This window comes from Lactuca virosa, chromosome 2, assembly GCF_052849685.1.
Source record: "Lactuca virosa cultivar CGN04683 chromosome 2, Lactuca_virosa_CGN04683_v6, whole genome shotgun sequence".
NCBI classification, from domain to species: domain Eukaryota; kingdom Viridiplantae; phylum Streptophyta; class Magnoliopsida; order Asterales; family Asteraceae; genus Lactuca; species Lactuca virosa.
In genome coordinates this window covers 73,757,168-73,784,352 of record NC_136427.1, presented here as the reverse complement: position 1 = coordinate 73,784,352, position 27,185 = coordinate 73,757,168, and the positions used below count along the sequence as shown (strand labels likewise).

Sequence of the window (27,185 nt, the reverse complement as noted above, 5' to 3'; positions counted from 1 at the left end):
CTAGACTATTAATTAGTCTCGTCGAACCTTAGACTAAACTCTAGTGGTAATGATACTAGGTTTTGTCAAAAGAAACTGTTTTAAGTAAACGAAGCGTTGTCCGAGTACCGAGTCACCACATTATCAGGTGAGTGCATAGTTACTTTCATCTTACACATAGATATAAAGTATTTTATATAAATTACGTGTTATATGTCTGAATACTTGCTGTCTATACTGGATGAACGATTTTATACATGTTTTAAATTATTTAAACTGTATATGTATTTTATATCTACAAAATATGTTGGGTAAAACATGGGTAGATGAAATATGAGTTGGATGATGAGGTGAGAGGTGAAATAGACCATGAGGTGAGGGTGAGAGGTGGACGATGTGAGAAGCCTTTTACCCAAATGATGGCCCCGTCATCTAGCAGAGTATGGATGACAACCACGGACTATTCTAGACAGTCCAGTGGAACACTAGCAGGCTCGCAACCTGTAGGTGTTGTGAACGATGGTTCACCGGTGTACTCTAAAAACCCATTGACATGTATTGCGATTGGACTCTCAAAAATGATGATGTCAATAAACGAGATAACCCTGGCAGCTGTGCCCGAAGGACAATACCGGGAGCTGCGCCTCATAGAGAATGTCACAATTCTGGCAGATGCGCCTAAGTGATAGAACTAGCAGATGTGCTTGACAGTTGTGTCATAGGCAACGATGGACTTCGTGCCTATTCCTTAGGACAATCCTTAGGAATGAATGAATGAAGAATATCTGACTCTTAGGGTAGATCCTTAAGAGTAAAGAAGAGAATGGGGATGGGTAATTGGGTTGATTAATTGTTGATGATTAAACATAATAATTATATTATTGTGGGTTGAAAACCCTATGTACTCACCTGGTTTCCCAACCTGACCCACTCAAGCTTATTTGTATCACAGGTGTCGATACAAAGCTACTTTACACTGAGAGATTAAAGAGATGTAAATCACTAGTGTAAATAAATGTAAGTTCTGTTTATGCTTATGTTTCTGTATTGACGATGACATCCCAAATCTTTTAAAATAAATAAAAATACATTTCTTCGGAAATGCTTTGATAACGTATTTATCATGTTTTTCTGGGAACAAATTCTGCAACACTTCTATTAAAAAGGTACTCTGATTTTTATAAAGCATAAACAAAATCGGTCTTTTCTGGCCCTGAAAATGGGGATGTCACAATTACACATGCAAAGTTTTTCATTTCAAACAAACGTAAACTCGTTGAATCAATTTTTGTGAGACAAAGTCTTCACCGTACCTACCAGAGTACCTGCAAAAGTCATGTATTATAACCAGAGTCTCCCATAAGAGAGCGTGATACTTGTGTATAGATCTATACGGGACTAACAATCCCGCACCCTAGCTGTTAGCTACAATTAGACCGGCAGGTCTCGGGTGACAAATGTCATAACATTTCGACGCCTGAAGAACATCGCGACAGGCCATCTATGTCATAGTATGGTTATAATAACTCACATGGGGAAACAACGATACATTTAGTTTACGGGGAAACATTCATTCAAACGGTTTTATATAAATTAAAATTGCATATTACTATTTCAAGTATGGAAAATACTTGTACATTTCGGTCTTAGGGTTCTAAGACTGCAACTCATTTTTATGGAAAATATTCGATTTTCTGGAACGAACACTATCATTTTACAAAGAAAGGCTTTCAACTCTTCATACAAATTCTTATGAACTCACCAACTTAATTGTTGACACTTTTTCAAACCACTTGTATTCTCAGGAAATCACTAAAATAGGTAACAACAAGCTTTTGAGGATGGGACGCTAAGGCGTCAGACAAATCTTTTTATCATCATATTGTAATTGATTTTGAAACATGTAAATCTTACAACAATGTAACTTTTTCAACAATGTAACGTTTCCGCCATCCTGGTTTGGGGGTGTGACAATATTTTTAAAGTGTATATTTGAAAGGATGTAAATATGAGTATTGTCAAAGTAATTGGTAATTAAGGATTGTGAGTATTTAAAGTGTGAAAAGTTATTAGGATTGAGACACAGTTATACGCATTGATGCTAGATAGAATCAGTTTATATTGTGTTATATTGGTAAACAAAGTACTGGTGCTATAATATCGAAAATGAATTGAAATTATGTCCTGAATAACTCTAGTTTGATTAAGGATAAGCAAAGAATAAGTGTGAGGTATTTTGATATTGTCACAATTAGCAATATATTTTGGGCAATTATCTTAAGAAATTATTTTAGAATGTTGTATTATAGATAAATGATACTTAATAAGCTTTGAAATCGATAAATACAAATAAATTCTTAGTTGATTGATAAAAGGAAATGATTACAGCTGAATGGAGCTGATAAGGAACTAAGAAGCAAGATAAAGCCAAAAACAGGAAACTATGACGCGGTATCTGCAAGTAGCGACACAACACAACATTTAGAGTCCTGGTATAACATGGAGAAAGTGGCATTGACCTGCTCATGCATCAATATACTTGTTTCTATATTCTATTGATAGAGACCTCCTCATTCATTCCAAAGTGTACCGAAGACATTCCTAGTTCTGAATTTCAGAAGGTCGGAAGCATTCTCAAAGCTAAAGAACACTACTGGAGTTTGTGTTTGAATATGGAAGATCTAAATCATTGGATTTCAATTTTTTACAATGTCATTAAAACTTTTTTCTTTCTTTCTAGATTCGATTATGGGCAAATCCCCTTTTACCTCTGCTTAGATTGATGAACCCCTTTTGAATATGGATTGATTATTAGTTTTGAATTTATAAAGTTTATTTAGTTATTAAGTTTCTTTGATCATTTACCTTATGTATTTAAGTCTCGATTTTTATTGCCTATTGTTGAATTGATAGAGTTAAGAGGACCAAGTAGACTTTGTTAATCTTAATCATAGTTGTTGAAGACATTGATAATTATGACTAGAGATAGACCAAATCCTTGGATTATATGATATAGTTGTTAACTTAAATGTATAAGAGAGTATTAGGTATCCATGTTATGCTTCGATGAATTATCATGACCATCGATAAGGAATCATTATATCAAATATCTCATAATTAGAAGAATTAATTGATTATTTAATTAGCTAATTACAAGATTGTTCTATTAGTTTGCTTATAATCATAAGTATTAGTTAATCAAATCAAAATAACTATTCATATTAAAAATTGGTAATTAACTTTATTAATTCATTGCACTACTAAGAAATCAATCATATGAAATAGGGGAGATTCGTAATCTAAGTGAAAGTACTTCAAACATATTGTCTAAAAACTCTTATTCATTTTGTTTGCTAGTTATTAGTTCTTAAAATTGATACTTTAAAAACTCCATTTTTACTTTCTGTCTCTAGTTTAATTAAATAAATTTATTTTTTTGAATCAAGTCATATCCGTTACTTTAAACTAAATTATTTTATGATTAGATAAACTATCTATTGTGTTAAAACTTAAAACTAACTGAGATTATATAAAAATTGTAAATTTAAAGCTAGTGTATAAACGACACATCAGTTTACTTTTATCGTATTGACGACTATAGATCACAAAGAAACACATGACGAAATGATTATTATTTTCCTAGTATTCCTAGTAGAACCTAACCTTTCTCTTTTTTAATTTAGGGAAAATGACATAAAAAACCTACAAACGTTCTAGGGTTTACCCTAAAGTCCCTAAAGTTTCTGTCGGGCTTTATGGGTCCCTAAACTAGAATATGACCTGCTCTTTTAGTCCATGTCAACCTGTAATAGCCGGTTCATTGACCTTTTAGACCAAAAAAACTCACATTGTGGCCCTATAAAGCCAAAAAAAAATAAGTTCGGGGATCAATTCGAGTTTTACATTAAGTCAACAGAATATGCAGAAGAACCCACAAACGTGTGTACTAAGTTCAATAAGAAAAGGGGAGAACGATGGATTTTTTTTCCATGATAACGAAGAAATTAAGATGGAATGATGCAAGTTTAACAATAAGTCAACGTTTGACACCAAAACCCACAATGATTACGCTATAAATCTGTGAGAAAAAGTTGAAGATTTCTCTTTGGTACCTGAACTGGGATCGAGAATAGTGGTAGCGAGAATAGTGGTAGGAACTTTATCATGTGAAGAACAACAAATCCCCATGATTAAACCCCCTGTTTTTCCTTTATTTCCTGTGGGGGAGAAATCAGAATTCACGAATGAGAGAGGTGAAACCCAGGAAATGGAGTATTGGTGAGGATTTCAATATAGGAACATGTGAAAGCTGCTTGATTTTCACCTTTTTCTATTTTAAGATTTCCTTGACCATGGTCTTCAATGAAGGATTTTGTAAAATATCCATACGCCTACTTTAATTTTGGAATTTTGTGGTGGGTGTGGGTGGAATCCTTGAAAAAATACAGATGATATTTATGTAGGACATACATGCTGAATTTTCAGTAGGTAGTGGGGAAGAAGACCAAGTCAAAGGCCAAACGCCATGGATGAAGTTTGATACTTTGCTTGTTGACATTCTTTACGCACAATTTTCAAACATCACATTTGAGTCAAAGACTAAACATTTATGTACAAACAAGTTGGTTTTTTTAATGAAGATTGTCACTACATTAGGTATTATTTTGTTATATTGGCTACGAAAAGTATGTGAGTTGTAACTCAATTAAAAAACATACAACTTACTGCATAAACTAACTGAAACTCATTTAAAAACATGTAAATTTACATAAACAAATAATTAGCTTATAAATTAACTCATTTTGATAACAAGTATGGACTTTGGTCTTTGGAAAATAGAAATAGATGAAATAGAGCCAGATGAACCTTTTTTTAGTTATAAAATTAGAATTGACCCCAAACTTATTTTTTTGGCTTTAGGCTAAGGGGAGTGGTAACACTCCTAACACCTTGTCATATTAGATTTTGAAGTGCCACCTCATTTTTGAACATTTAGCACTTAATCTTAGCATTTGGTAGGGAGTGGTAGCACTACTAGCACTCCATTTTTTTTATTTTTTTTTCTAATTTAATTAAATTACTTTATTTTAATATAGAAACATTTTTTATGCATAAATATTAAACAAATTTTTTTTTAAACCACAAACAATTAATATAATATTTGATAATCAACGGTATATGTTTTACCAATGTTAAATAAGTTTGAATGTTTGATAATCAACAGTATATGTTACAAAAATATATGTTCCAAAATATTGATATATCACTAATTTAACTTGTTTTACCAATGTAATTTTTAAATTTAATTATTTATTTTTTTTAATTAGTTATTATTATTATTATTATAAATGAATTTGTATCATTGTGATAACTTTCAGATTAGAAAGAATCTTAAAACTCAAGGGACTAAGTTTTTAGGTAAAGTAAAACCACAAGGACCATTCAATAAATATATCATATTTCATCTACTTTATCTTCTCCTCTTCTGAAAAAACCCAAACGCTTTATCTTCTTTCTCTTTCGAACAAAATCGCCATTTTTATTGTAGACCAAAGTTTGTTAAATTGAATTCATAAATTGAATTTTGTCAAGCAAATTAGTAATCCGGTCAAACTACATACGGACCAATCGCATTCATTTCTCACCTTCTCTCTCTTCTCGCTAACACAGTGACGAGCCTCCAGTAGCGAGCCCCCTAGCGAGCGCTAGGGGGCAGTGTTCCAAGTTGCTTAGTGAGTTTGACGATGGTATTTGGCGAGCCACTCCGCTTAGCCTTATAGGGACACAATGTGAGTTTTTTTATCTAAAAGGTTACTGACAAGGACTAAAAGGACTAAAAGAGCAGATCATATCGTAGTTTAGGGACCCATAAAGCCCGACAAAAACTTTAGGGACTAAATGGGTAAACCCTAGAAAGTTTGTAGGGTATTTATGTTATTTTCCCTTTAATTTAAAGTATTCTTCTTTATAGTTAACTACTAAAAGGTTTCTTATCATCGTCGAGCATTATACATTTTACACACTATTGGGACAAAAATGACGAGTGTTTTTAGTGAGTGTTTTTAGTTTATTTGTCACACTATTCGGACAAAAATTAGAAGTTAGATGACATACTCCGTAAAAAAAAATTGAGTAAACAAACAATATGACTCAAAAAATGGTCGTCATATAGTATATTTTTTTCTAATTTAAATTGGTCCTAAATGTGAGTGAAAATAAAGTGTTTGGACATTGATGGAATTGAATAAAATAATTCGTCGCATGATATTTGTAATACACGTTTAAATAATTTAATTCATCAAAAGCGGTGAAGGCCAGCGCAAAAAGACTCCAAGTTGAGCATCGACCTTCTTTTACCCATTTAAATCGAAGTAACAACCATGACATTGGTGTCACTAGGAAGAAATTTATTGCATCAGTTTGGTCACAGCCCAGGAATCTGCCCAGTACATCATCTGTTCTTCCAAAAGGTCTGTAAATCAATTTCTTCGACTCTTTTACAGAATTGGCCATCTCATTTCTTTAAACTAATTCTGCTAGGATTCAAGGTATAATAAGCTAGACATGGAAGTGGAATTTACAAACACATGTGTATACTAGTAAGAATTTTAAGGTTCAAGATTAGAAAATTTAAAATCGTAAACACCAAAAGATATTTATTATGCTCCATGGTCTTTAAACACATATCATTTTTGTTACATCAAAATTTTCTTAATATTTATTTATCAAAAAGATATTATTATAAACCTAAAAGGTTGATTTTTTTTCAAAATCTCCTCCTGCTATGATGGCGACCTCTCTCTTTCTCTCCCTTCTGCTGCTATGCTCCTACAGACCCCTCAGCCAATCTTAGGGGGTGTTTGGCATTGCTTATTAGCTTATAACTTATTAACTTATTAGCTTATAAGTTAATAAGTAAGTGTAGGGTAACTTATGAAAAAATGACTTATTAGAGGTTCCCTACCGAAATAAGTTACTTTCATCAAAACACTTTTTTAACTTATAGTGGTGTGGAACCTAATAAGTTGTTTTGAAAAGCTTAGCCAAACACCCCCTTAGATCTTGAAAACCCTTCGATAGATATCTAGAACACCGCCGGAAATTTCGAACACTCCTTGTGGCGTTCTACAAATACACAGAGTTTGTAAAGATCTAGGTTGATCTATGACAGCGTACCGAACTAAGGACAAATACGTCAAGCGTCGGCGCCACCCATTCGTCAGTGAGGATTTCGTCTCGCTCATTCTCCAACGATGATGTTGATCTGTGAGATACAACCCCCCCCCCCCCCCCCCGATGAATAACAAATCAGTAAACCTAAAAACGCGAAGTCTTGAAGTTACATCACCTGAAAGGACATCGATGCTAGGGTTACATCACCCGAAAACATGACGGTCGTAGCGACGATGCTAGGGTTACCAAATTGTTGTTTCTTTGTCTCTCCACATCGCGATGAAGATCGCCATGAACAGATTCATATCTACGCCATGGTTCCAGATGTTGGTGGTGGTTTGACGAGAATAACGGTGGGGTGGGTGGCGATAGTGTTAACCGGTAGTGCTAATCTAAAAAAAATTGAACCAAAATGTAAATTTTTGACAATTTGGAGAGACTATTTTTGCAATTTTGTCTAGATTAAATAATAAAAGATAACATCTAAATATAATTAAGGTGCAATATAAAATGTTATGAAATGAAAATTCCAAAAAGAAAAAATATACAAAAGGATTAAAATTCGGAGTTCAAGGTTGTAAATTTCGAAATTGTTTTTCTATGATGTAAATTTGGGATATATCCAGTAAAGTCCCAATATTTTCATCGATTTGACAAGAAAGTCCTAAACTTTATTTTTTTGACAGTAAAGTCCAAATTACCGACAGTTTTTGACACTTTTACCCTTTTTTCCCGGTAATTAGGACTTTTTTGTAAAAAAAATAAAGTTTAGGACTTTACTGTCAAATCGTCAATTAGGACTTTACTGTCAAAAAAATAAAGTTTAGGACATTCTTGTCAAATCGTTGAAAATATTGGGACTTTAGTGTATTTTCGTAACCCAAGAACTTTTAATTGTGAGTTTTGTTGCAGCACCACTGTTTTTCTTACCTTCATCATCTTACCCTGACACAATCGCGATCAGGAGAAACATATGCAAAAGAGACAGCGAGAAAGGGTGAAAAGACTTGTAAAACTTTCTTCTTGCTTCGCCACCAATTCATGAACTAAAAAGTGGGGACAGATTATACAAACACAAACAACACATGCCTAGTAAAAAAGGTGTGAATGTGGAGAAGGGAAAGAAGGGCAATTTCGTTTTTTTTCGGTTTCTTATTTCTCCATTTTTGGGACTACAAAAAGCCAACATAACCCTGGTTCTTTATTTCTTTCTTTCTTGATTATCTCCATTTTTTTCAATGTCGGTTTGTTGAGATTAAAAAACGATTTAACAAGAAGCAAACGTTAAGGATTTCAATAGGATCTAGCTGACTAGAGAATGTTTCAATAACTCTTATGCTTAAAGAGTATCATACCATTAAATTTCTAACCAAAAAAATGATATATACACTAAAGTCCCAATATTTTCAACGATTTGACAAGAAAGTCCTAAACTTTATTTTTTTGACAGTAAAGTCCTAATTAACGATTTTACAAGAAAGTCCTAAACTTTATTTTTTTGACAAAAAAGTCCTAATTATCGGCTAACCGGAAAAAAAAGGGTAAAAGTGTCAAAAACTGCGGTAATTTGGACTTTACTGTCAAAAAAATAAAGTTTAGGACTTTCTTGTCAAATCGATGAAAATATTGGGACTTTAGTGTATATATATCCCATGTAAATTTCTATAAAGTAAATTCAAATATATTTTTTTTGTTGAATAAAATAGATTACATAATAAAAATAATTAAATATAACATCTAAATATAATAAAGGTGTAAAATAAAATGCTACGAAATGAAAATGCCAAAAAGGACAAAACCTATAAAAGGATCATTAAGATGTTGAAGTTCACTAGTGGTTGCCGTTGGAGTGACTTCTCAAAAACGAACTATCATCTATCTCCTATGGTAATAATTTATTCAAAAACTTATTCAAATTTTACATAAAAGTAACATTAATGCAAATGAGATTTTTTTTTTTTTTTGGAAAGGCTAACGATTTTATAAAGGGGTCGCACCTAGCAAGAAGCTAGACGAGCCCAACAGGTAAAAAGGACATGTGAAAAGATGAAATAAAAAAAATTACAAAATTACAAAATAGCAAAGGGGGACGTGCCCCAATCGCACCACCTAATAGTTCCCATTGATCCATGTGTTTTAATTTTAACCAGTAAAAACCAATGCTTGTATGTCGTCTACAACCTTGGTCAGACTCAATTTCACGTGTTTGAAGATTCTATCATTACGAGCTTTCCAAAGTCACCATATCATTCTATAACATATCATGATTATGATAAATTATGATAATAAGAGATGATTATGTGGTTTACTAATCATGATTAATGAGATTAGAACAGTTCAGATTTCAATTACAAACTAGTTGTCATGCCCTTTGTGAAACAATCATTATTAGGTTAAAAGGTATGGATGTGATGGCCACCAAGATAAAGCGGGTGTGGTTGACTGGCTGTAGGGCATGTGGTGAACATCGCCCTACCATAAAAATACATTTGTCCCTCTATAGTATAAATACAACACACCCAACCCTCTATTATCTATTTATTTGCTTTTTCCATTTTTATTATACAAGTGCATATTAGGTGAGAGGTAACAAAAGAGTAAAGTAGGGGAAAATGATCTGACACTTATGCGGTTGGTAATAAAATAAAAGAATGTGCATTGCCTTAAGGAATTAAACTATGTTCATTGGCAATCTTTCACAACCAAATCTTTCATTAAAATGTTGCTTTCTTACTTCTCCACTTACACAACCAATACCAAGGCTATGGGGAGTGAATTCGACATATAGCTCGACTTCGTAACTCCGTAAACACCGACTATCTGCATGTCGAGCTTTGGATCATCGGTAGAAACTTGCAATGTCTCTCTCTTCCTTCTCTTATTCTACCACGTCACACTCCTTTTATTTCTTTTTCCTCTCTTTTATTTCTTTCAAATCTGGGTTGGGTGACGTCAGGTTGTTTGAGGTGGAATAAGGGTGGTGGATCGGAAATATGTAAGAGATAGTGGTGTGTGGGTGGTTACTTGAAGTGAAGATGTAGGAGTTGTTTTCAGGAAGAGGAGATGGTAACGGGTGAGTTCTGGCTAAGGTAGGGCAGATGGTGATGACGTCAACTGGTAGTGGTTTATTGTTTTGTGAGCCCAGCTGTGAAGGTGGTCGATGTAGAGATGCTCGACGATGGTTAATTGTGGAAAAAGTGGTGCGCTTAGTGATTGTGGTTCTCGGAAGAAAACAAGTGGCGAGGATGATGGTGGTTTAATGGTGGTTTCCGATGGGTTTTTCTTCTTGGCCAGATGGCGTCGGGTATATAATACCTTCAAGGAGGATGGATTTTCCCTCCCCCCACTATCCAAATGGAAGGGCTCATGTGATTCCACCAATTGCACCTACAACGAACACCATTGTTCGAAAGTTTATAACTCAAATTGTGTTGGGCAACAATATGAACACTAGTACAAAATCTATTTTTTGGTGCGATGTAGGTTTTTTTGGGTGTTGTTCCCTTTTTGGTGCGGTTTTCATCGTTTTTAGTGCGGTTTGTATTTTTTTCTCGGATTATTTGTTGGTGCGGTTTTAGATATTTTTAGTGAGGTTTTATAACCACACCATTAAATAAGGGTGTTTTTTGACGCAATATTTGATGGTGTGGTTCGATATCCGTACCAATTAATCATTTTAACCGCATCAACAAATGTTTTCTATACTCGTAGACTTCCGATACACAACACTCCATTTCCTTAGAGTCTATTACCTTCTTCCGAGAAATCCAAGGGATTTTTTGATCTCCGGGCAACCGTCCCAAAAGAAATTGGATTTTATACTCTCAAGATGATTGATAGTTGCAATAAGTGCCTTAAAAATAGAGATAATTTATGATTTGAGAATTCCAAGGGCACCTTTCCAAAAAACAACAATCTCACTAAGGCCATAGGGTGACATACCATACTCACCACACTATTGCAGTGTCACGTCATCATCACATAATTTTTCTCATCACCCCACGGAACTCGTGGGTGCCATACCACACTTTTATTTTTTTGATTTTTCTTTTTTTAATTGAATGTAATTTTATAAAAATGTAATTTTATAAAATTAATAAAAGGAAAATACTGCATTACTTAAATTAAAACGATTACAATGTTAAAACGATAATTTAAATTAAACAACTATATAGATAAAACGACGATTAAAATAAAACGACTACAAAATACGACTAAATATAATACTTTTTCATAATTTCCACTCTAGCTCTCAAAACCATATCGAGCTTATTGTCGGTGAGATGATCAAATGATTTTGTTAAAAGTTTCATATCACGCATTCTTTGTTTCTCATCATGAGTTCTTTGTTTCGCCTCTTACGCTTTTTTCTCCTCCAACTTTTTTTCTCAAATTTCAAACAAGTTTCGAAATTCAAATTATAAATTTTGAAACTAGAAGCGACATTTTGAATGTCTGCTCCTCTTCCGACACCCGATGTATTCGATGAAGACTCGTTCTTTTTCGCCCTATCTCGCCCCATCAAACTATCTCTTAGAGTTCGAGCTCATCCACGTCGTTCAAATCAACCCCAAAATGTGCATTCAATAAAGTAGTTTATCTCGTCTCCGAAACTTTTGTCTTTTGTCACCACCTTCTTCTTCCCCGTACTCTTTTACCCATCTCGGGGATGCGGATAAAAATTTTCAATCATTAATAAATTTAAAACACTTTTTAGTATCAGCAAAATATATTTTAAGCGTCGTCTTGAAAATTTGTTGATCGTTTTCCCCACTTTTTCGTTGAGTAATCAAATTGTTGTAAATTTCGTTGAATTTGGTAACCGATTTGTTCATCTCTCAAAACTTGCTACTGCATTGGTGTTTTGTACGATAAGGCCCACGACACATGATACTAAGAAATCGCTCTATAATGTGTCGTCAATAGTGCTCATCTTTTTGTGTGCACCGCACACTGCGGCGCCAAATCAACCACCGCGTGTGCGAAAGAGGGTGTACCGACCGGCCTAACAGACTTCAAACAACTTGCATTTGGATAAAGGGTACTTTTAGCCCGGACGCAAACATAGAAAAATTTAAGAATGCTCATTAAATTAGTCGCATTGTCTCTATCCTGTTCACCTAAACAAAAATTGCATCTTTTGCATATTGGAAAACGTCCAACCAAGGCCTATCCTCTGGTAATTAAATGTTTTTTTATTAAAAATTCCTTTTTTTCACCGGTCCAAACTGTTTACTCCTATCAATTTTGCATATAATAACTTGTTGACCCTAGAAGATTAAATATATTTTCATATTAAATAATATCACCCAAAGTTAAGGTTAAATGGTTCGACTTATTTTTATAAGAAATGGTGTCATGATATGAAATGTATAGAAGCACGCAAAAAATTAACTGAGAAGCACTACTTTTCTAAACGATGGATTAACCCCACGGTTTGTTTTAGGGTGTTATCTTTGTAGAGATTTGTGAGGGTTAGAGTCTAAACACTCGATGCGAGTTTCTACTCTAATTTGGATTAAGTTCCTTGTGGACATTAGGATCTTAGCCATTATGTGTGTTGTTTATATATGTGGTGTGAGTAAGGGTTGCTAAAAAGAATAACCTTTACAGAAATTGACAAGTGCACTTTTGATGAAGATGCTTGAAATATATCTCTTATTTTGAAACAATGTAGTATTAATTTTACAAGTTATAATTAACAAGCAAAGATTTTGATCTGTACGCGGTGGCGAATCTAGAACCAAAAACCGCGTGGTTCCTTATATAAATAAAACTGAAATAGGTAGGTCTTTTAGCAAAAATAAAATAGATCCTACATTTTTTCTATATATATTTGTTGTATTAAAAAAAATAGTTCCTAGGACCTAGTACAAGCATAGCTACGCCCTGTTTGTACGCATTCTTTTTCGGTACCAAGATTATATTAAGTAGCTTCAATATTATATTAAGTAGCTTCAAGATCAATGTAAAGTCAGCTTAAAAAGTGAACTTATATTTCAAACTTAAACTTCATGCTATTATTTAAATAATTATAAAAGCCTCTTGATTTAAAAATTGCGTAGGGATTTTTCAAGAAATTGCAACTCATCTTCTTTATGGGATTCTTGGCATCGGCTTCTAAAGCATTCCATCCACCACCTCCGAAAATATGTGGATCTCCAGATGGTCCTCCAATCACATCACCCAGGATAAAGCTTCATGATGGAAGACATTTATCCTATAAAGAACATGGCGTTTCAAAAGATTCAGCGAAATATAAGATAATATTCATTCATGGTTATAACAGTTGCAAAGAATATAATCCATTAGCCATTACAACCTCTCCGGTGTGGATTCTTCTCTTTTTGTGTGGTTATTTTGTTATTTATCTTGTCTTAATTAGGATTATTTTTTAATCTTTACAGGATCTTATCGAAAGTTTAAGGGTGTATATTGTCTCATTTGATCGACCTGGTTATGGAGAGAGTGATCCAAACCCAAATCGAACCCTAAAAAGTTTTGCTTCTGATGTAGAAGAGCTTGCTGATCAGCTTGGACTTGGATCAAAATTCTATTTAGTTGGATTCTCAATGGGTGGACAATTGGTTTGGTCTTGTCTCAAGTACATCCCTCAAAGGTGTAAACAAAATTTGTACAGATCTTGGTTTTTTCTTGGCCAATTCCATAAAATGTTTAAAAAATCTACTCTAATAAAAGAAAATCTTTTTACCACGTGTCACATTTTCATTGATTTGGTCACATGTCATTTTATGTTTATTTTCAATTAAATTTTTTCCACATGGTATTTTGTGGTTGTTTCATTTTTATTAAACTTCAAATAATATTTAATTAAATGTATTAATTGCAATAAATATAATAATAAATGTATTTCAATTTCATTAATTGACTTTTTTTTTAATTTCAAATTTTCTAAATTAAAACTCATTAGTTTTCGTTGTTTATTTATCTAAATTATTTGTTTGAATTTAAAAGAGAAAAAACACTTTATTTTTAATAATTCAATATTTTTAAAATTTTTCTTATAAATTCAAACTTCTGAAATATTTAGAATTTCATATTTAATTTTTTTTTAAATGAATCAATGTAATAAATAGGTCTTACAGCTAGTAAATAAATAAATAACAAAAAAGTACTCTACCTTGGAACTTTTTCATTTTAATCAATTGAAAATATATTTTTCTGATTTATCGGTTGAGACTTTGATTTCACTCCGTAACACTTTATTTTTTATAAAAACTATTATAGTTTAGAATTTGTTAGATTTCACTATATGAAGTTTTTATTCTATAATTTAACCATAAAAAAAGTGATTTAAAAACAACACTTTAGTTAGAAAACTATTTCTCGTCGGTTTTTGCAATTTATTACTGAAAAACCTTTACATTGGTTTTTTTTTTTAATTTCTTTTTAATGCTTAAACCACAAAATATATATTTGGAAGGGTATACATAAAAATAAAAAAGAAAATAAAATAAAAAAGAAAGAAAAGCAACGGGCCTTTGACATAGAAAGTGCCGAAAATGTACCCCGGGTCTATAAAATGACCGTTCAAGTCCTTATGTTCAGGTCATTTGACATAGAAAGTCATTATGTTTAAGAGTAGTATCTCAGAGTCGTTATAAAATAAAAAACAACCTATAGTTTTTTTTAGAATCTATTGAAAAGCCTTTATGTTTAGGTCTTATAATTATTTTAGTTATTATTTTTTTAGTCAATTAATTCTCAAAAAACAAGAAATTATATTCATTTTAACTCTTTTACCAAATTAAAAGTTCATTCAATTTTTTAAAATTACACTTTTCACCTAGATTTTCAATTTTATTATAAATTTGATCTAAAATTTATACTTTTGGCCTAGATTTTCAATTTTATTATAAATTTCGTCCAAAATTTAAATTTTTTGCATAGATTTCAAAATTTTGTTAAAAATTCATCATAAATTTAGTTTTTTTACATCTTTTTTTAAAATTTAGTTTCGAATATAATTTTTTGCTTTATAAAATAATATTGATACAAAAAACATACTTTCACATAAAAGACTTTCTTTTTTTCTTTATAATTTGTTAAAAACATTTTTGTATGCGAAATATGTATTTATAAAGTTAGGTATTTATTAAGTGCATATATATATATATATATATATATATATATATATATATATATCCGTTATTTTTTATAAAAAATATATATACATACACGTATTTTATAAAAAAAATATACAAACACCTATTTTATGATAAATTCATTTGTATACAAACACGTTTTTATAAAAAGATGCATACAAACACGTACTTTATAAAAAAACATGTATATAAACACCTATTTTATAATAAATGCATTTGTATATAAACACGTTTTTAAATAAAAAAAATGTATATATTTTTGTAAAATAAGTGTTTGAATACATTTTTATAATTAGGTATTGTAAAAATATGTATTTATTAAGTACATAAATAAATATTAATCCGTTTTTCAATACATTTATTTAAAAGTGTTTTAGTGTGTGTGTGTGTGTGTGTGTGTGTGTGTGTGTGTGTGTATATATATATATATATATATATATATATATATTGTAAAATACGTGTGTGTATATATTTTTTATAAGAAAACTGATTTGTAAATATATTTATGCATTTAATAATTACCTAATTTTTTAAATAAGTATTCCGCATACAAAAATATTTTTTTAAAAAAAATTATGTAGAAAAAAAGGGTTTTTATGTGAAAATATGTTTTTTTGTATAGATATGGTTTTATAAAGTAAAAAAAACATATTCGAAACAAAATTTTGAAAAAAAATGTAAAAAACTAAAGGTATGATGAATTTTTGACAAAATTTTGAAATCTAGACCAAAATTATAAATTTTGGCCCAAATTTGTAATAAAATTTAAAATCTAGGCCAAAAGTGTCATTTTTAAAAGTTTGATAACCTGTTGATCGGATATAATGGTCAAAATGAATACAATTTCCCATTTTTGGGATTTTTAGCAAATTTTCCTTTTTTTTGGAATTTGGCCTTGTTTCTATAGGGAGTTTATTTCTAACTAGATTGATTTTATATGTGTGATTGAAATAGGTTGGAAGGAGCAGCTCTCGTTTCACCTGGAATTAATAACTGGTGGCCTTCCTTCCCTTCAAGCTTATCCAATGAAGTGTATAATAAACTGATGAAGAGGGACCAATGGGCTCAACGTGTTACTCATTACGTCCCATTATTGACTTACTGGTGGAACACTCAAACATTGTTCCCTAGACCATCTCTTTTTTCTCGGGTCGGTGATATGTTTTCTCCACAAGATATGGAAGTTTTATCAAAGCTTTCTGATTTACAGGTACTTCCTTTCCTAGATGACTTTTTGTGTGTGTGTGTGATAATGTGTCTATATCTATATATATATATATATATATATATATATATATATATATATATATATATATATACACACACACACACACATACACACATAAACAAACGAACATTAATAGGTTAACTATCATTTAGAAAATTTATAGCTATAACTTTATCTCTATGGTTACATGATACTTGGTATCACTTTGATAACTTGGGTTGATTCTATCTTTTGATCAACATGAAATTTGTTGCAAATAAGCTAGCCTCAGGCTATAAAATATTGGTTACAAAAAAGCTCAAACATTCCCTCGAATGACAATTACACCAATTCAACCTATAAAAAACTCATTTCTTCTTCTTCTTAACTTTGATCCAACTGAAAGACAAAATCTTTACATCGCTAGCTAATTCTATATTGTTTCTAATCTGATTGTTGAAGAGAATATTATTTTTGTTACATTCACAATGAGCCACACAATAGCAATGTATCCATCCGTATTTCATGGGGAATTCGATGGAAGCCATCAACCTCCAATAAAGAATCTGCATACCTGAACATGATATGAAGAACATCCACCAGTGATGTAAAATCACATAAATTTCTCTAATTGTCGAGCAATTCATGACAGATGTAAATTAGTTAAGGCCACAGTGGCCGTAAGCATCAATAGCCCTGAACACCTCATTTAATGATTGTTCCATATAGGATGTCGTGAGCAAAACCGGAAGAAACCAGTAATAAATATTCAATGTGTACAAATGACTTATTTTGCAACAAAAAAAGGACTAAATGTGTACAAAGTAAAAAATATATTACCCTATTAAGTCATTTTTTCGGCTTACCTAGAGTAGTCGGTCATAAGGACTGAATGTGTACAGTTTAAACAAGTTGAAAAGGAAAATGTAGACTAAAAAAACTCAGTGACCAAATATATACAAACAAAAAAGTATATTACCCTTTTAAGTCACTATCCATACTTTCAAAACCCATTTCTAGATATTCCATACGTCCTATATTTATTGTCCACTTTTAACTTTTGAAGTTTTTTATTCTTCAATTTTGACCTTAAATATTTTTATTTGTATTACAAATTACATGATTAAACTTATAACAATGAAATGACATTTAAAACACAGTCCATTCATATATTTTGAATCGAGTATTATATATCAAAAACAAAAATATTTAAGGTCAAAGTTAAAGAATATAAACTTCAATAGTCAAAAGTGGACAATAAATATGAGATGTAAGAAAAACTTATCTTAAACTCGTAAATATGAACATTTAATTTAGAGTGCTTTAATCTTATACATGAGATTTAATCAATACTATTGCATACAATTAATAACATTAAACCATTAAACATACAATATATTGCAATAAATGTATAGATTTTTTAAAATATATAAAATTGTATTTTTTGTTTCACTTGTTGGCTTTGACTTTATTTGGTCATCATTTTAAGAGTTTAATATTTTAACATTCCTCTTCATTACCATGCTGAATTTTATAATGATCTATTTACACATGCTTTTGACCTGGCTTGAAAGTATATATCAAAATACCAAAAAGGATTTGTAAATGTTGATTATCAAAACCAATAGACAAACAAGGAAACCGAAAAATAATATTGAGAATTATATGTCGATTAGTTACGAATAATAAATCTAATTATTATTAATATGATTACCAAGTTTCGTCCAAAAATCAGGTCAATCCTTCTCGATTAGATCTGATTATAAGAAATGTAGAAGAAGAGTGTCATGTTATTGGATGAAAGTAAACGCAAAACAGTAATGTAAAACCGACCCGTTGACGGCTGGTCTTGATCTTAGAGAATTGCACGGATTGGACTCCCGTCCTTAAAGGGTTTTACTTCACTTCTATCGGATGTAAGCAACAAAATAAACCCTAACATTTAATGTATATTTATTGAGTTTCCAATAGCAATGGAAAATGATAAACGCAAAGTAAATACTGAGAAACCGGGATGAAATCGCCAAGAATATTGAGAGAGCCTAGAATTTTCGTCTGTGGAATACGGCTCCTAGGGGGGTGTATTTATAGGTGTCGAAACCCTAGAAGGAAAAAAAAGGCCCTCATAGGTCGGCCCATAAAAACCCTAGGGCGAGGACTTGCTCTCCAAGCAATCCGTTTTCTGAGCCTTCTAGAACATTCTATCACCTTATCCAAGAAGTCAACTATTTGACCGGATTGGTCAAACCGACTTGACCCGAACTCGACAAAAATAAAAGCTCCTCGGCTCCCAGTGACTAACGCATCGTGCGCAGTGCCAAGTGCGCCTAAATCCTACCATTTCACGCACCCGTGGCGTCGACTAATGCTAGGCTAGGCTATACGCACGTGTATGGGCTTGGCCCATTCCTTTGATCCACTAAAGGCTTTGAAGGCCTATAAAGGGAAAACCCTTATAAATCCACTAAATGTTTCTTCCCGCCACCAATGTGGGATAGAGGAAACTTGCCAACTTGCAATATTTCCTCTATAATTTCCAACAATCCCCCACCAAGTTGGAAAGTTTCCTTTCACTCAAACACGTGATGTCACTTGGGTGTCACAAAGATTAAACCCTTGTTTAATGAGAACAAATAAGAAGAGACCAATTCAATGGTATCCTTATAGTTATAAACCATGAACCTTGTGACCTCTCCGGTTTACCCCCACACATCACATGCCGTCTTTGCGTTCTCCCTGAGCGCTAATATGGTCATGCGCTATAAATCCTTTTCATGATCCTTTAGAAGATAAACCACTAATCTTCGTTTGAGGTGAAACCACCTCTAGATCATAAAGGAAAAGTTTTACAACATTTTCGTTGCTTAGATGTCTCTAAAACTTTGTTAAGAGTCGTAACTCAAACCTCGTTCTCAGCAACGACGTACTATCCTACCTTACATGGATCTATCATTAATGATAGTACCTTCTGTTGTTAGTGACTTCGTTGTTACCCTTTCAACTTGAGAATTAGGAGCACTAATGTCAAGTTGGGTTTCCATCACTAAGTGATTCTATTGTTGTTTTAGATCCATGACTCTCGTGGTAGATGTAACCAAATCTCTCGTTAGATGTTTGAAAAATGGATATGCCAAGTTCCTACTTGTCTTGACATAGACAACCTTCATGGTACAACTTTCAATTAGTTGTCTCACAAAATTGTGTCTCAGACCTACATGTCTCGACTTCCCATTATATACCGCATTATATACTTAGACAGTGTGGTCGCACTATCACAGTACATGGGTATAGAAGGCATTGGAATATCCCACAGACGAATATCCATAAGTAGATCTCAAATCCACTATGCCTCTTTGTCTGCTGCTACTAAGTCAATTAGCTTTGCTTCCATCATTGAATGACTTACGCATGTCTGTTTCTTCCTCGCCCAAGAAATAGCACCTCCAGCTAGAGTATAAATCCAACCACTTGTGGATTTTGAATCACTGGTGTGGTCTATCTAGCTAGCATCATAATACCCTTCTAGTATTCCATTTGATGACGAATACGTCAACTCAAAAGTACTTGTACTTTTCAGGTATCCTAGTACTCTACCCACTGCCTTCAAGTGCTCCATCCCTAGATTTATAGTATATAGACTCAGTTTGCTTACAAAGAATGTGATGTCAGGTTGAGTGCAATGTGTTGCATACATTCCTAAACAGTTGTTCGCCCTTCCAACATACCTTATTCCCTTAGTGATCACAGTTCTTCCATTCTCAAGCTCTATCTTGAACCCACTTTTTTCAAACGTATCCACAAAAGCCAACCCCTTCGAGATAGTAGGATCATGATGTACATCTTGAAGGGTGACCCATTCACCACGTGTGAACTTGAAACGAACATCGCCTCTCCTTTGAACTTCAGCTCTGTGACCATCTCCACAAGCCACTACCGTCCCTAGTGGTGTTGGACGGTAAGTGTTGAATCTCCCTCGTTGCCCACAAACATGTATAATGGCTCCAGTGCCCATGAACCTTCCTCGAGCACAGATCGCTCGGGTAAGGGAAGAGATCATGAAAATCTATCCAAGGTTCACACTTACCACCATATCAGTCACTTGCTCGACTGTATGTCCTACCAGTCCTGATTTGCGATCTTTGCATTCTCTCGCATACTGCCCAATCTCTTTGCAGACATGGCAAGGTCCGACCCTCTTAGGCTTTGAGTTAGGATTCTGATGACCCGGTTTCTTGGAGCTTTGTTTCTTGGGTCCAAAGTTCTTCTTGTTTTGTCCCCCATATTCCAACTGATACATGGTGCACACTCGATCCGAATTTACCATGCTTGTCCCTGATGCGAGTTGCCTCCTCAATGTGAAGGTGTTTTATCAGATCATCCAAGGAGTAGTCCTCATATTTGTGCATCATTCTCTTAGGGAAGTCTTTCCACGAGGGTGACAATTTTATGATGATCGCACCAACCTGAAAGAGTTCTGGTATCGAGATAGATAGTGCATTCAGCTTGTTGACCATGACCTGGAGTTCATGCACTTGCTCCATGATAGGTTTGTCGTCAGCCATTTGAAACTCTAGGTACTTGTTAGTACCTTCCACATGTGCCTTGTACTCGAGTTCCAAAGCACTCCATAGCTCTCTTGGATCTTTGACCGACGCGTAAAGATCATAGAGCCGATCAGAAAGTGAGTTCTTGATGTGAACCACACACAGTTCCTCAGACTATCTACGTAGAGCCCTTTCTTTTCAAGATCACGGATGATCATTGGATCGACAATTTTCCCTACCTCGAGAATTGGATCAACAAGAATTGTGGTCGGTTTTGGGTCCGAAACATAGGTGAGCTTTAGCACATGAAGCATAAAGTTGACCTTGTCGGCCTAACAGGTGTAGTTCTGACCGTCAAATTGGTCAAGCTTAGCAAATTCTTGGCTCATGTAGTAGAGACTAGCAGTTAGGATTTGAGTGTCCATTAGTCTGTTAATTTATCACAAAGACTACAAACCTTTAAGATTGTTGAATATCAGAACCAGTAGACACGCAAGGAAACCGAAAAATAATATTGAGAATTATATGTCGATTAGTTTCGAATAATAAATCCAATTATTATTAATATGATTACCAAGTTTAGTCCAGAAACCAGATCAATCCTTCTCGATTAGATTTGATTATAAGTGTAGAAGAAGAGTGTCCTTTTATTGGATGAAAGTAAATGCAAGACAGTAATGTAAAACTGACATGTTGATGATTGATCTTGATCTTAGAGAACTGCACGGATGAGACTCACATCCTTAAAGGTTTTTACTTCACTTCTATCCGCTGTAAGCAACATCGTAAACCCCATGATTTAATGCAGATTTACGGAGTTTCCAACAACATTTGAAAATGATAAACACAAAGTGAATACTGAGAATTTGGGAAGAAATCGCCAAGAATACTAAGAGAGCTTTGAATTTTCATGTGTGGAATACGACTCCTAGGGAGCTGTATTTATAGGTGTCAAAACCCTAGAAGGCAGAAAAGGGCCCTCATTGGTCGGCCCATAGAAACCCTAGGGCGATGACTTGCTCTCAAATCAAGCCGTTTTCTGAGCCTTCTAGAACATTATGTGACCTTATCCACGAAGTCAATTGTTTGACCGGATTGGTCAAACTGACTTGAGCCGAACTTGTTAAAAATAAAAGCTCCTCAGCTCCCGATGCGAAGTGCGCCTAAATCTCGCATTCGCGGTGTCGGCTAGTGCTAGGCTGGGCTAGGCGCGCGTGTATGGGCTTGACCCATTCCTTTAATCCACTAAAGCCTTTGAAGGCCTATCAAGTGGAAAACCTTATAAATCCACTAAATGTTTCTTCCTCCACCAATGTGGGATAGATAAAACTTGCCAACTTGCAATATTTCCTCTATAATTTCCAACAGTGAGTAGATGCTAACATATAAAACATAAAAAGTGTGTAAAGTTAGAATAATATTTAACAAGAATAAGAAAGTATGTGACGAAATACACCTGTTTTTTTAGAAATGACACTTTATATAAAAACAAAAAAAGACTAGCAAGAAGCTAGCTAAAAAAGGTCTAAGTCATTACAAGAAAACAAGAGTTGGGCTTTGGAGCCACCACATCCAATCAAAAGACAATTTAGACCTATTAGAACACCAAAGGTAAGAATGAGAAAAAATGCTATTAAAAATCTGACACTTCTTGGTTGCTCGTTACCAAAATGCTCTTATTTCGAAACATCCATAAGAACCACTAAGCAATAAAGAACAGTCCTTCCAAAACATCTTTAAACTTCTTCCTCAATCTAACATTATCAAACCAATCTACCCAACCAGTAGAATTAAAATTATGATCCTCCGTACCTTACCACTTGAAAACTTTATCCAAAACTGCTTTAGCAACGAAGCAGGAAAAGAACACGTGATTTACCTAATGACAAGAAGAAATGTATTTGGTCTCCTACACACAAAAAGAACAATTTAACACATACAAAGTAGGGGTGTTCAAAACCGAATATCTAAAAATTCGAGTATCCGAAAATTCGGATAGTATATTTTTTTATCCGAATCCGTATCTGAAATTCGAATATCAGAAATTTCGGGTACGGATTCGGATACCAAAATTGGATCTCCGAAATTTTTAGATTTTGATCGGTATCAAATATCAATCCATACAATCAATGTATTAACACAACTAGTTGTGAGACCCATGTATTACATGGGTTAATTTTTTTTTTAGAAAAAAAAGATAAATATAAATGTCAAAATATTTGAGAACTTTGAATTTATATTAAAATAAAAAAAATAATGAATTATTATAATGGAAATGTTTTTTTATCTTTTAAATTTAAATAAATAAACAAAAGAAATTAATGAGTTTTAATTTTGGGAATTATGAAATTAGAAGATAAGTTCATTAATAAAATTGATATCAATTTATTACTATATTTATTATAATTATTACATTAAAATATTATGTGAAATTTAATGAAACAGAAAAACTCATAAAATTACATTTGGAAAAAATTAATTCAAAATAACAATAAAATGACATTTGACAAATTGAATAAGAATGTAAAAAAAAAAAAAAGAAACTTCAATTATTAGAGTAGATTAGTTGCTCAAAAATTGTATTAACAAATTTATGATCAATAAAAATCCAATGACTAGCAAATTTGAGATCAAATGAACCCATAGTTAAACCGCATAACCTATTAAAACAGCGAATGTGTTAACCTATTAATAGCGTGCGAGATTAATTTTATATTAGACAAATTAAAAACCATTAATTATCAATTTAAGACACCTAAAACATTGAACCATTTAGTCAAAGCAACATCATCACTATCACTGTATATTAGAAAAAAAAAAAAAAAAAAAAAAAAACTTAGAACCATTAACTCAAAGCTTTATTCTTCAATTGCTAGCTTTTAATCCACAAATTAAAAAATACCTAAAAAACAGTTGCATATTATCATATAACACAACATCATGGTTTAAATAAAGAAACACTATCGATTTAACAATCTTGACATTACTTTTGAATGAAAATTTACAAACGATGAGATAAAATCTAGTAACACAATTAAAAACCATATATTTTTTTAACTTATAACTGTAAATATATGTGGAGCTCAAGATTGTCTCACCAAAAGAGTAATTGTGAAGAGAAGAGGAATTTCAACATATATAGTCATTTATATTACCGTGTCGTACCGATATGGGATACACTAACACTCTTCCTCATAATCGGAGGCTCGATGAGGATAGACAGGGACGTGCCGAACCATGGGGGTGTGAGACATCGACTCTTAAAATTGTTTAGGACGCTTTGATACCATGAAAATATATGTGGAGTTCAATATTGTCTCACCAAAAGAATCATTATGCACAGAAAGTGATTCCAACATGTATAGTCACGTATATTACCGTGTCATACCGATGTGAGATATACTAACAACAATCTTCCTTATTTATATAATCAAGTAGTAAGATAAAATAAAAAAATAAAATAAAACAATCACAATTTCGGATATCGGATATCCAAAATATTCGAAAATGTATAAAATGACTATCCGTATCCGAATCCGAAAAACCGGATATCTGAATTTCGGGTATCCAAAATTTCGGATATCTGAAAATTCGGATAATTTCGGATCGGATATCGCATTTTTCGGATTTGATTATCGGATACGGATATTTTTGAACACCTCTAATGCAAAACACTTTGTAATGGTTAATGTTATAAAATAGTTCAAATTTTATATATTGATTTTTGTTGGATTAAATATCAATTTGATTTTTTTTTAAATTTAAAAAAGATTCCACATTTTTCAATCTGTTTTTAAGTTGGTCATTCTAACTAGTTAACCGATACCACTCTGGTTTTGGATAATTTTTTCTGAAAAACCCTTCACATTATTTCTTCCAAAAGAAGTAAATTTGAAAATTTTTCTCAAGAAAACCTTTACATTGACAAACTTTTTCTTTTAAACCAACTTTTTTTTTTGCATTTTCTTTATTTTGGCTCATAACTCTCATACATTTTGTTGTTGTTCATGATAGTTTTAACATTAAAATATGAAGGAACAATTAATTTTATTTTAAACAAAGAGAATTATGTCGTGTTAAATTATTGTTGGCAAAATGCATATCAAAAATTATTTGCAGGATTTCAAAGATTGTAACAAGTAAAAACAACTACCTAGTTTGACTTAACATTGTTTTGTAACGAAAAAAACATGAAAGCTTAGACTAGCTTCTAAACATAGATTGGTGTTAGTAAGCTATATTTCTATTTGGTTCTTAAAACAATCTAAATATCAAGCAAACTTATATCGATGTTCTTGACCTGCTACAATCACTATCATTGAACATCATAAAAATATATTTTGATGTGTATTTTGCCAAAATATTGGATACAATAGTCTTTCTCTTTGTTTCAAAAAAAAAAACAAACAAACAAATAAAAAAAAAACAGAACAAATGTATCCACCTACTAATGGACGGCTTGATAGGTAAAATAAGCGACACTTCTTCCTTCCTCATAGGAGGTCATGAGTTTGAGTCCGATGAGGATTTCAATAACAAGATGGTCATATGGCCCCTTCTTCCCCACAGATGGTGTTTAAACTAGACCATGTGTTCTGTTAGACATGCATGGCATCGAGGTTGCATCAGCTAGGTCATAAAAAATTAGGTCAGTTGGGGTCCTTGGTTATTAAAAAAAAAACAAATATGTTTTTTTCATATTCTAATGTTGAAAATCATTAAGAATATCATAAACAACAAAGAACATGAAAACTATGAATCAATACAAAAATGTTGGTGCAAATGAAAACAAAAATTAAATCTCAAACGAATATAATAACATCATAATGGATGAGATCAATTTTAAGATTAAAAATATTATAACGGGAAAAACAAAAAACATAAAAGCTGAAATTAGATTCTAAAAATATTCTATGTAAAGTTTCTTTCGGACAAAAAAGTTGGTTTTTTTTTCTCAAAACATTGACTAAACAGGAAGATTACAAGTAAATTTGATTCAAATGGGAAAAAGAAAAAAAAATAATAGTTTTTTGAGGAAAAAAATAAATTGATATACTCCCAAATAAATGAAAATAATTTTGCCACATGTCACTCTCTTATTAATTTGGACACATGTCATTTTTTGGTATTTTTGATTAAATGTTTTTTCCATTTGTTATTTTCTTATTTATTTTTTATCTTTTCTTAATTAACACATCATATTTAAATCTCAATTAATAATTGTCTTAATTGAAAATAACCAATAAATTACAATATTAGCACTAATATAGTATTTAATATGTTTCCTTTTCAATTCAAATTTTAAATTTTAAATTTCAAATCTAAAATTTCAAATTTAAATAAATTTTTATTTAAACTTTTATATTTAATTTTTATTTTATCAAACCCGTATAACATACGGGTCTCACACCTAGTTTACAATAACTAAAATTTATGAGAATAGTCGCATTGCCTTCGATAGTATTAGGTGTCTTAATAACGTTGACTATATATATATATATATATATATATATATATATATATATATATATATATATATATATATATATATATATATATATATATAACTAACTCCTATCTGGTAAGTCCATCAAGTCATAAAGGAAAAAGGAAATCAAATAATTTGGCTTATGTTACTCTTGTTTGTGTTTTAAAGATGCAGCCAGCCCCACAAGGAGAATTCGAGTCTCTCCATCGTGACCTAATAATTGCATACGGTAAATGGGAATTTGATCCAATGGAGCTCGAGGATCCCTTTACAAATGATGAAGGATCAGTTCACATATGGATGGGTGATAATGACGATTTTGTTCCTGTGGCATTACAACGTTACATTGCTCAAAAACTCCCATGGATCAAATACCACGAGATCCCAGGTGCTGGCCACATGTTTTTTTTAGCTGATGGTATGTCCGACACCATCTTGAAAACACTCCTTAATGTGAAAGATTAGCTTAATGTCCCATGGGCTTTTAAAACTCGATTTGTTTTGTTATTTTCAGTCTAAATTAAAAAAAGTGTGTTATTTCGGTGTCATATACGGAATTGGATCACTTGGTCTTTGTATGATAGGCTTTTAAAACTCGATTTGTTTTGTTATTTTCATTCTAAATTGGAGAAGTGTGTTATTTCGGCGACATGTTGTGCATGATATGA

The 27,185-nt window shown here is 32.3% G+C and overlaps 1 protein-coding gene across 3 annotated transcripts; it reads left to right on the top strand.

The window, feature by feature from the left end:
* The first annotated feature begins 6,324 nt into the window (after positions 1-6,324).
* On the top strand, positions 6,325-27,166 carry LOC145159181 (uncharacterized). 3 transcript variants are annotated; one of them, XM_079078115.1, is made up of 6 exons: positions 6,372-6,449; positions 8,065-8,253; positions 13,218-13,481; positions 13,560-13,771; positions 16,233-16,488; positions 26,686-27,166. In XM_079078115.1, exons 3-6 carry the CDS (start codon positions 13,251-13,253, stop codon positions 26,980-26,982), a joined length of 996 nt encoding a protein of 331 aa, XP_078934241.1. In that variant the 5' UTR covers positions 6,372-6,449; positions 8,065-8,253; positions 13,218-13,250; the 3' UTR covers positions 26,983-27,166. The 3 variants fall into 3 exon arrangements, with proteins under 3 accessions (XP_078934239.1, XP_078934241.1, XP_078934240.1); XM_079078114.1 differs by lacking the exon at positions 8,065-8,253 and adding an exon at positions 6,520-6,578 and having other exon boundaries at positions 6,378-6,449; XM_079078113.1 differs by lacking the exon at positions 8,065-8,253 and having other exon boundaries at positions 6,325-6,449.
* Positions 27,167-27,185: the final 19 nt, after the last annotated feature.

Coding starts and splice junctions, on each gene's coding strand:
- LOC145159181 (XM_079078113.1), top strand. CDS start 6,360: ATGACATTGGTGTCACTAGGAAGAAATTTATTGCATCAGTTTGGTCAC. Junction 13,772..16,232: donor CTCAAGTACATCCCTCAAAG/GTGTAAACAAAA, acceptor TGATTGAAATAG/GTTGGAAGGAGCAGCTCTCG. Junction 16,489..26,685: donor CAAAGCTTTCTGATTTACAG/GTACTTCCTTTC, acceptor TGTGTTTTAAAG/ATGCAGCCAGCCCCACAAGG.